Genomic DNA, 11608 nt, shown 5'->3' on the forward strand with positions numbered 1-11608 from the left:
CTATGTACTGGGGAGGGCGGATTATGGACATACAAAGAAATATTGGCATCATTTTTTTTGATTTTATTATTTTTTCCCTTTCACATAAGTAAGGTGGAATCATTTCCAGGTCCAGACATTCCCAGTTTCTCGGGGGATGTTAGGTGGTGACTCTGGCTATGGCAGCTGCTTGGCCCCACCTTTAGACCTGGTTCTTCTAAATGGCTCACCACATCCCAGAAGCAGTGGTAGCATAACCAGAGGTTAACCTTTTTGTTTTTTAAACATTATTAATTTGCATTTGCTGACAAGTACTAGCAGCACATGAAATCCCTTTGGACGTGTTCTCTTTCCTTACGTTCTAGATCAGGCCAATTGTGCTTTAAGGAAATTTGAGAAAAAGAGGGTGGAATTAGGTTGAAGTCAGAAACGGAAACAATGAGATAAATGTGATGTAGTTTGTCACACTGTTTTGTAATTATAAAGAAATTAGATGTGGGTGCACACACACACACCACAAAATTAGACAGCCCAGGCTGGGGGGTAAGTGATGAAGAAATTCTCCAAGCCCAGAAATAGAAGATTTTTTATTGTGTGTTTTAATCCTGATCAAAGCTGAGGAAAATAACAAATAAGATTTATGGGGAGTATGAAACATTTGGTTTCAGATATATTGACTTGGATATAATCATGGAACATGCAGATAGAGAATACAGCTTTAGTTAGAGCTATAAAAATCCCTGGATGGTAGTGACACAGAATATCTGACCTCTCCTATCAACAGGGTCTTGAAAGTTAAATGCATATGAATGTAAATACTTTATAAAGCATTATGTACCTCCATTATTTTTATTACTATTTTGAGAACTTCAGCTTATAGATATCCTTTGTGTTTCCTATAGGCAGATGGAATAATATTTTTTTCCTCTACAGAAGTCCATAATTTTCTGTTCCTTTTACCCCAGCTACTTCCCCCGACCTCTGCACATATGCTGAGGTCTGAGGTTTCTGTAGGCCTCTTTCCGTTGCTTATCTCACTGTGCACCACTGTAAGCACAGAAATACATTGCAGCATCCTCCAGCTGGGAGTCTGAGATCTTGAGACTGAAGGATTTGGCTTCTTTCTGGAAGTTCACAGAGTAGCGATCGTTGGTTGCATTCTGTTGTTCATAAGCATTTTGGCGAATAATGAAAACCATCTCCCCACTGGGAGGCTGTTTGTACCAGAACAAATAATAACCACTCTCACTGGTGCTATATGTACAGTCCAGGGTCACTGTGCCTGTCTCCTGTACAGACTCTTGTGGTTGAGGCTGAGTGACTGTCTGGGCCACACTGGGTCCTGTGGGAAGGAGGAGAGAAAGGTCTGCACTGGGTGTCACAGGAGAGAGAAAGCAGGCAGATGTCCAAGCTGGTCCCCATTGCCACCCACCTTTCTTCTGCTTGATCTAAACTTGAATAAAATTCATCAGCTTTCTTGCCCCCTGGAGCTTGGACCCATGAGGAAGTAACAAGATACCTGTGTTAATAATTTTTCTTCCTACTTCCCAGTCCTAGTGGCTGTTAGTAAAAGCAAATACATATGCTTTCCTTACCAAGATAGATGGAGACCACGGCTGCCCACAGCAAACCGGGGCCTGCCATGCTGGCAGTTCTCTCCTTCAGGGAGATAAAAGTCCCTTGTTCTCATCAGAACCTTGGTGACATCCTGGCTTCAAGACAGGAACTGGCTCGTCAGATGGGCCGTTGATTCTCTGTTGTCAACCGTGCAAGCAGTGCCCTCTTCAGGTCATGGAAATAATTACTGAGGCACAGAAGGAACTTGGTTTAGTCAAGAAAACTGTTCTATAAGGAGTCTGTGACCATTGGAGAGAAGGGGTTCAAGGATTCACTATTAGAGAACTTGGAGGAGATAAAGTTTTGAGGTGTGCTTATGGGACCAATATGATTTGACCAGCCTGATATATACATGAAAGGGAAATTTGGGTGAGTGGAAAAACCAGAAAAGAAATTCAAGAGACTGAGACGCTTATGGGTTGGTAAGGAGAATAGACTGGAATAGAGGTATATTTTGAGAAGAAGTAGGAATGAGGTTTAAATAATGAGGATGAGCAGATTCAGGGACAGGTGCCGGGAGCCAGCGTGAGGATCTCTGCCTGTGGCAAAGGTCATGAGGAAGGAGGCTCGGCATACGCAAAGGTGGGATCGAGCCTCAGGAGTCCCCCTGGAAATTCTCGAGCATCTACCCCCAAAACCAGAGTCTGCCTACTTTACTGCTTTGTGCTCTCACCTACACCTCTGACTTTATGGGGGGCTGTCCCCTACCACCTTGCTCTGAAAAAGAGTTAACTTACAGCTCCAGTTAATAATAATTCCTGGGCATGACAGGAGTGTTTCAACCTACAAACTCCTCTGAAGGTTCTCTAGCCTGCCTGACAGGTTTGTGGCCGGACAAATTGTTCACAGAAGTTCACAGATTGTTCACAGCCTCCCAGCCGTGAGAGGCACGAGATGCTTTAAACCTTTTAAAAACAGAGTTTTTTGAGAAGTTAGAAAATTTTTACTATAGTACTAGTGGGCTAGTTAGGAATTATACCGGTGGAGGGTTTCATTGTTGAGCCAAAATTTGCTGCTACATCTCCATATCCCTTGCCCCTTATACACATTAATGAATATAACTAACATATAAGAGAAATAAGTATTAACCTTTGATATTAATCACGTTAGACCTTAGGCTAAGCAAATTCTTTCCTTAATTAAAACCCACTATACCCTAACCCTATAGGAATGTAACTTTATCTGATGCCTTAGGAAGGTGGCATCTGTTTTAAGAATAATCACCCCTGGAGAAATACGTGTTCTGGTTGACTGACTGCTGTCACAAAGAGAGGGTCATAAATTGTCAGCAGGCCCCCTGGCCAGAAGATGATGTAACACCTCTAAGACCTTTGTATACATTTGTATGAAGCATCTGATTTTGATAAAAGTCAGGACTGCTGACCCCACGTGACTTTTGTATTACATCTCTGTGTATAAAAACAGACCCTGGAAAATAAAGAATGGGATCAGTTCCTCGAAAGACTGGTCTCCTCATGTCATTCTTTCTTTCACCTTCTGGCTGAATTCCCATCTGGAGCGCGGAAGCCCGACAAACCTACTAATTTTTCCTGGGCTTCTAAGATCCGATCAGGGAGGCCTTAGTGTCTCCTCTCCCTTGGGAGAATGGGAAGATGCCTGTGGCCTACATGGGTGGTGCAAACTTCTTGTCTTGAAGTTTTATTGGTTTTCCGCATAAACCAAGTTATTCAGCCTCTTTTCTCCACTGAATTTTCTCACTGAGCTATCCTTATTTTATTACTCTTTATACCTCTAATTAATATTTAATTAAAGCTATTGTTTCCTGATTGCTGAAGCCATCTCCCCTTCGAATTCCCTGGAACAACCGGGGCTGGACCCCGGCAGACAGGGATAATGATATTAATAAAAATTGAGATTGGTAAGTAAGGATACGATCATACATCTACAGAGACTGGATTTTCATAAATACGATCTATTTCACTAGCTTTTGAAAAAATAAGGCGTCAGCTTCTATTTGTCCAGTTAGGTAATCACTCAAGTACCTGCCTGCTCTTGCTAGAAATCAGCCCAGTAAAGTTCACCTTGAACTTTCTTCCGTTCTTTCTCTATCAAAATTTTAAAACACCTCTGTTTTAATTTTGTCTCCTCGCAACCCCAAAAAAGGAGCCTAAAGCAAGAATTCAGGTGAAGGCAGTTTATGTAGGAAGTGATCTTAAGAAGCAGATATGAGAAAGTAGATAGCACAGTATTGGGGCTTGATTCTGCCAGCATCTCCAAGAAACATACAAGATGCATCTCAGGACTATCGTTGGGAGGCAAGAATCTGTCTATGCATCCATCTCTATTCCTTCTGGTTGGTGCTTGCTGGCAGGGGTAGTAATTCCCCTTTAGTTTCAGGCTGTGCTTGCCCATGGACTGAATGAGCTCCCAAGGAATCAGAAAAGGCCCTGGGGTACGAATTAAAACTAAGACACAGTGGATGCTTCATGTTGCATGTTATCAGCTTGAGATGAGTCCCCATGTCCACAGATTTGTCACAGCTATTGATAACATCAGACCTAGGTATTTGGATGTGACAATAAGGCACATAAGATATTTGTTACAGAGCTCGCTTTGACAGTACACAGATGTGTGCTTGTCACATGTTATTTACACTGGGTCTCTGAGTATTCAAGGTCGTGGCAGGCTGCAATCCATCTGAAACACTTGATACACGAGGTGGTATGACCTGAGCTTCAGGCCCCACTCCTTTAAGAGGTACTCACCTTCTCCCTCCTCTGTGATGTTCTCTAAATTTCTGTATATCAGACAGAACTTTCAGATCAGATCAGATCAGATCAGTTGCTCAGTCGTGTCTGACTCTTTGTGACCCCATGAATCGCAGCACACCAGGCCTCCCTGTCCATCACAAACTCCCGGAGTTCACTCAGACTCATGTCCATCGAGTCAGTGATGCCATCCAGCCATCTCATCCTCTGTCCTCCCCTTTTCCTCTTGCCCCCAATCTCTCCCAGCATCAGAGACTCTTCCAATGAGTCAACTCTTCCCATGAGGTAGCCAAAGTACTGGAGTTTCAGCTTTAGCATCATTCCTTCCAAAGAACACCCAAGGCTGATCTCCTTTAGAATGGACTGGTTGGATCTCCTTGCAGTCCAAGGGACTCTCAAGAGTCTTCTCCAACAGCACAGTTCAAAAGCATCAATTCTTCGGTGCTTAGCCTTCTTCACAATCCAACTCTCACATCCATACATGACCACAGGAAAAACCATAGCCTTGACTGGACAAACCTTTGTTGGCAAAGTAATGTCTCTGCTTTTGAATATGCTGTCTAGGTTGGTCATAACTTTCCTTTCAAGGAGTAAGCGTCTTTTAATTTCATGGTTGCAGTCACCATCTGCAGTGATTTTGGAGCCCAGAAAAATAAAGTCTGACACTGTTTCTACTGTTTCCCCATCTATTTCCCATGAAGTGATGGGACCAGATGCCATGATCTTAATTTTCTGAATGTTGAGCTTTAAGCCAACTTTTTCACTCTCCACTTTGACCTTCATCAAGAGGCTTTTTAGTTCCTCTTCACTTTCTGCCATAAGGGTGGTGTCATCTGCATAGCTGAGGTTATTGATATTTCTCCTGGCAATCTTGATTCCAGCTTGTGTTTCTTCTAGTCCAGCATTTCTCATGATGTACTCTGCATATAAGTTAAATAAGCAGGGTGACAGTATACAGCCTTGACGTACTCCTTTTCCTATTTGGAACCAATCTGTTGTTCCATGTCCAGTTCTAACAGTTGCTTCCTGACCTGTGTACAAATTTCTCAAGAGGCAGATCAGGTGGTGTGGTATTCCCATCTCTTTCAGAATTTTCCACCGTTTATTGTGATCCACACAGTCAAAGGCTTTGGCATAGTCAATACAGCAGAAATAGATGTTTTTCTGGAACTCTCTTGCTTTTTCCGTGATCCAGCGGATGTTGGCAATTTGATCTCTGGTTCCTCTGCCTTTTCTAAAACCAGCTTGAACATCAGGAAGTTCACGGTTCACATATTGCTGAAGCCTGGCTTGAAGAATTTTAAGTATTACTTTACTAGCATGTGAGATGAGTGCAATTGTGTGGTAGTTTGAGCATTCTTTGGCATGCCTTTCTTTGGGAATGGACCTTTTCCATTCCTGTGGCCACTGCTGAGTTTTCCAAATTTTCTGGCATATTGAGTGCAGCACTTTCACAGCATCATCTTTCAGGATTTGGAATAGCTCAACTGGAATTCTATCACCTCCACTAGCTTTGTTCATAGTGATGCTTTCTAAGGCCCACTTGACTTCACATTCCAGGATATCTGGCTCTAGGTGAGTGATCACACCATCGTGATTATCTGGGTCGTGAAGATGTTTTTTGTACAGTTCTTCTGTGTATTCTTGCCATCTCTTCTTAATATCTTCTGCTTCTGTTAGGTCCATACCATTTCTGTCCTTTATCAAGCCCATCTTTGCATGAAATGTTCCCTTGGTATCTCTGATTTTCTTGAAGAGATCTCTAGTCTTTCCCATTCTATTGTTTTCCTCTATTTCTTTGCATTGATTGCTGAAGAAGGCTTTCTTATCTCTTCTTGCTATTCTTTGGAACTCTGCATTCAGATGCTTATATCTTTCCTTTTCTCCTTTGCTTTTTGCTTCTCTTCTTTTCACAGCTATTTTTAAGGCCTCCCCAGACAGCCATTTTGCTTTTTTGCATTTCTTTTCCATGGGGATGGTCTTGATCCCTGTTTCCTGTACAAAGTCACGAACCTCATTCCATAGCTCATCAGGCACTCTATCTATCAGATCTAGGCCCTTAAATCTATTTCTCACTTCCACTGTATAATCATAAGGGATTTGATTTAGGTCATACCTGAATGGGCTAGTGTTTTTCTCTACTTTCTTCAATTTAAATCTGAATTTGGCAATAAGGAGTCATGATCTGAGCCACAGTCAGCTCCTGGTCTTGTTTTTGCTGACTGTATAGAGCTTCTCCATCTTTGGCTGCAAAGAATATAATCAATCTGATTTTGGTGTTGACCATCTGGTGATGTCCATGTATAGAGTCTTCTCTTGTGTTGTTGGAAGAGGGTGTTTGCTTTGACCAGTGCATTTTCTTGGCAAAACTCTATTAGTCTTTGCCCTGCTTCATTCCGTATTCCAAGGCCAAATTTGCCTGTTACTCCAGGTGTTTCTTGACTTCCTACTTTTGCATTCCAGTCCCCTATAATGAAAAGGACATCTTTTTGGGTGTTAGTTCTAAAAGTCCTTGTAGGTCTTCATAGAACCGTTCAACTTCAGCTTCTTCACCATTACTGGTTGGGGCATAGACTTGGATTACTCTGATATTGAATGGTTTGCCTTGGAAACGATCAGAGATCATTCTGTCGTTTTTGAGAGTGCATCCAACTACTGCATTTCGGACTCTTGTTGACCATGATGGCTACTCCATTTCTTCTGAGGGATTCCTGCCCGCAGTAGTAGATATAATGGTCATCTGAGTTAAATTCACCCATTCCAGTCCATTTCAGTTGGCTGATTTCTAGAATGCCAACATTCACTCTTGCCATCTCTTGTTTGACCACTTCCAGTTTGCCTTGATTCATGGACCTGACATTCCAGGTTCCTATGCAATATTGCTCTTTACAGCATCTGACCTTGCTTCTATCTCCAGTGACATCCTCAGCTGGGTATTCTTTTTGCTTTGTCTCCAACACTTCATTCTTTCTGGAGTTATTTCTCCACTGATCTCCAGTAGCATCTTGGGCACCTACTGACCTGGGGAGTCTCTCTTTAAGTATCCTATCATTCTGCCTTTTCATACTGTTCATGGGGTTCTCAAGGCAAGAATAATGAAGTGGTTTGCCATTCCCTTCTCCAGTGGGCCACATTCTGTCAAATCTCTCGACCATGATCTGCCCACCTTGGGTTGCCCCATGAGCATGGCTTAGTTTCATTGAGTTAGACAAGGCTATGGTCCTAATGTGATTAGATTGACTAGTTTTCTGTGATTATGGTTTCAGTGTGTCTGCCCTCTGATGCCCTCTTACAACACCTACCGTCTTACTTGGATTTCTCTTACCTTGGGCGTAGGGTATCTCTTCACGGCCTCTCCAGCAAAGCGCAGCCAATGCTCCTTACCTTGGACGAGGGGTATCTCTTCACCGCCGCCCTTCCTGACCTTCAACGTGGGATAGCTCCTCTAGGCGCTCCTGTGCCCGCGCAGCCATGGCGTGGGGTTGGTCCTCCTGGCCACTGCCCCTGGCCTCGGGCGTTGGGGCGTGGGGTATCTCCTCCCGCCAACTTCCCCTGGCCTCGGGCTTAAGGGCGTGGGGTATCTCCTCCCTGCAGCTGGGGCAGGCCAAAGAGCAGGTGGCTGTGAAAGCGCAGGCGAAAGGAGCTACCCTACGTCCAAGGTCAGGGGCAGAAGCTGGGAGGACCCCATGCCTGATGGGCGGCGGCCAAGAGGAGTTACCCCACATCTGAGGTCAGGGGCAGCGGCTGAGAGTGCCAGATTGCGACGGTGCAGGAACGGCCGAGAGGAGCTACCCCACGTCCAAGGTCGGGGGGGCGGCCGAGAGGAGCTACCCAGCGTCCGAGGTCAGGGACCGCGACGAGAGGAGTTACCCTGCGTCAGAGGTCAGGGTTGGCCGCCGGGACAGAACGTTAGCAAACTCAAATTCTTACCAGGTGTGGTGGCCCAGACCCTCATTGCTGAGAGGCCTCTGTTCTTAGTTTGTTCTTTTTAGACCTTGTTGCCACAGTGACCGTTTGCTGTTTTTACTGGGCCTAGAAATACCCCATGTGAAACACTTGCATTCCAGACATATTCGTTTTTGTTTTCATTGTGCTGCAACAACCTGGTACTCCATGATAATCAGGGTCTATAACCTCTCCATCTAGTATTCCTGTCTTTGCCTGCTGGACCATCAGCTCAAGGAGTTCAAAGTGACCTAGGTGGCAGTCAGAGGTGCAGGTTCAGTGAAATCAACCTAAGTTATCTCTTAAGTCTGTGGTGAGACCAGTGGGGTCCCTCCCTGGTTATGTCCATGCTGTCACAACTGTTGTGTACTAAAATAGGTATCTTTTTCTGAGGAGGTTCAGTTTTGGTCAAGGAGGACAGTTAAAAGGACAAACACCTATGAACAACTTGGAAAAGATTAAGATTCTTGGAGGTGAGAGTTCCCAGGAAAATTATAAAGATTTGCTAGACGGAAGAAATGCTTCAGAAATCAAACTGATCATGTATACCATATGAAGCTATGAGGGTTACAGATGATATCATGAATGAAGACACCTCGTAAAACAGGAAAGTATTATACATGTTATTATATTTATTTAAGGACTACAAGTCACAGACATTCATCTCTCTGTGTTTCTTATATTTAGATAGAAACAACTGTTATTTCAAGGAGAAGTCAATGGTTTTCTGTTCCTCTTACCCCAACTACTTCTCCCGACCTCTGCACAGATGCTGAGGTCTGAGGTTTCTGTAGGCCTCTCTCCGTTGCTCATCTCACTGTGCACCACTGTAAGCACAAAAATACAGTGCAGCATCCTCCAGCTGGGAGTCTGAGATCCTGAGACTGAAGGATTTGGCTTCTTTCTGGAAGTTCACAGAGTAGCGATCGTTGGTTGCATTCTGTTGTTCATAAGCATATTGGCGAATAATGAAAACCATCTCCCCACTGGGAGGCTGTTTGTACCAGAACAAATAATAACCACTCTCACTGGTGCTATATGTACAGTCCAGGGTCACTGTGCCTGTCTCCTGTACAGACTCTTGTGGTTGAGGCTGAGTGACCGTCTGGGCCACACTGGGTCCTGTGGGAAGGAGGAGAGAAAGGTCTGCACTGGGTGTCACAGGAGAGAGAAAGCAGGCAGATGTCCAAGCTGGTCCCCATTGCCACCCACCTTTCTTCTGCTTGATCTAAACTTGAATAAAATTCATCAGCTTTCTTGCCCCCTGGAGCTTGGACCCATGAGGAAGTAACAAGATACCTGTGTTAATAATTTTTCTTCCTACTTCCCAGTCCTAGTGGCTGTTAGTAAAAGCAAATACATATGCTTTCCTTACCAAGATAGATGGAGACCACGGCTGCCCACAGCAAACCGGGGCCTGCCATGCTGGCAGTTCTCTCCTTCAGGGAGATAAAAGTCCCTTGTTCTCATCAGAACCTTGGTGACATCCTGGCTTCAAGACAGGAACTGGCTCGTCAGATGGGCCGTTGATTCTCTGTTGTCAACCGTGCAAGCAGTGCCCTCTTCAGGTCATGGAAATAATTACTGAGGCACAGAAGGAACTTGGTTTAGTCAAGAAAACTGTTCTATAAGGAGTCTGTGACCATTGGAGAGAAGGGATTCAAGGATTCACTATTAGAGAAGAACTTGGAGGAGATAAAGTTTTGAGGTGTGCTTATGGGACTAATATGATTTGACCAGCTTGATATATACATGAAAGGGAAATTTGGGTGAGTGGAAAAACCAGAAAAGAAATTCAAGAGACTGAGATGCTTATGGGTTGGTAAGGACAATAGACGGACTGGAATAGAGGTATATTTTGAGAAGAAGTAGGAATGAGGTTTAAATAATGAGGATGAGCAGATTCAGGGACAGGGATAATGATATTAATAAAAATTGAGACTTGGTAAGTAAGGATACGATCATACATCTACAGAGACTGGATTTTCATAAATACGATCTATTTCACTAGCTTTTGAAAAAATAGGGTGTCAGCTTCTATTTTTCCAGTTACGTAATCACTCAAGCACCCACTTGCTCTTGTTAGAAATCAGCCCAGTAATGTTTACATTGAACTTTCTTCCGTTCTTTCTCTATCAAAATTTTAAAGTACCTCTGTTTTAATTTTGTCTCCTCGCAACCCCAAAAAAGGAGCCTAAAGCAAGAATTCAGGTGAAGGCAGTTTATTTAGGAAGTGATCTTAAGAAGCAGAAATGAGAAAGTAGATAGCGCAGTGTTGGGGCTTGATTCTGCCAGCATCTCCAAGAAACATGCAAGATGCATCTCAGGACTATCGTTGGGAGGCAAGAATCTGTGTATGCATCCATCTCTATTCCTTCTGGTTGGTGCTTGCTGGCAGGGGTGGTAATTCCCCCTTAGTTTCAGGCTGTGCTTGCCCATGGACTGAATGAGCTCCCAAGGTATCAGAAAAGGCCCTGGGGTACGAATTAAAACTAAGACACAGTGGATGCTTCATGTTGCATGTTATCAGCTTGAGATGAGTCCCCATGTCCACAGATTTGTCACAGCTATTGATAACATCAGACCTAGGTATTTGGATGTGACAATAAGGCACATAAGATATTTGTTACAGAGCTCGCTTTGACAGTACACAGATGTGTGCTTGTCACATGTTATTTACACTGGGTCTCTGAGTATTCAAGGTCGTGGCAGGCTGCAATCCATCTGAAACACTTGATACATGAGGTGGTATGACCTGAGCTTCAGGCCCCACTCGTTTAAGTGGTACTCACCTTCTCCCTCCTCTGCGATGCTCTCCAAACTTCTGTATATCAGACAGAACGTTAGCAAACTCAAGTTCTTACCAGGTGTGGTGGCCCAGACCCTCGCTTCTGAGAGGCCTCTGTTCTTAGTTTGTTCTTTTTAGACCTTGTTGCCACAGTGACCATTTGCTGTTTTTACTGGGCCTGGAAATACCCCATGTGAAACACTTGCGTTCCAGACATATTCGTTTTTGTTTTCATTGTGCTGCAACAACCTGGTACTCCATGATAATCAGGGTCTATAACCTCTCCATCTAGTAATTCCTATCTTTGCCTGCTGGACCATCAGCTCAAGGAGTTCAAAGTGACCTAGGTGGCAGTCAGAGGTGCAGGTCAGTGAAATCAACTTAGGTTTTCTCTTAAGTCTGTGGTGAGACCAGTGGGGTCCCTCCCTGGTTATGTCCATGCTGTCACAACTGTTGTGTACTAAAATAGGTATCTTTTTCTGAGGAGGTTCAGTTTGGTCAAGGAGGACAGTTAAAAGGACAAACACCTATGAACAACTTGGAAAAGATT

The 11608-nt window shown here is 43.9% G+C and overlaps 2 gene segments (V, D, J or C); both read right to left on the reverse strand.

Annotated features, from left to right (window-relative positions):
* Positions 1 to 623: 623 nt before the first annotated feature.
* On the reverse strand, positions 624 to 2476 carry LOC528363 (T cell receptor alpha variable 38-2/delta variable 8-like). The segment is given in 2 exon segments: positions 624 to 1321; positions 1575 to 2476. Coding segments are annotated over 2 exon segments (357 nt in total).
* Positions 2477 to 8946: 6470 nt separating this feature from the next.
* On the reverse strand, positions 8947 to 10588 carry LOC527826 (T cell receptor alpha variable 38-2/delta variable 8-like). The segment is given in 2 exon segments: positions 8947 to 9392; positions 9646 to 10588. Coding segments are annotated over 2 exon segments (357 nt in total).
* Positions 10589 to 11608: the final 1020 nt, after the last annotated feature.

This window comes from Bos taurus, chromosome 10, assembly GCF_002263795.3.
Source record: "Bos taurus isolate L1 Dominette 01449 registration number 42190680 breed Hereford chromosome 10, ARS-UCD2.0, whole genome shotgun sequence".
Lineage (NCBI taxonomy): Eukaryota > Metazoa > Chordata > Mammalia > Artiodactyla > Bovidae > Bos > Bos taurus.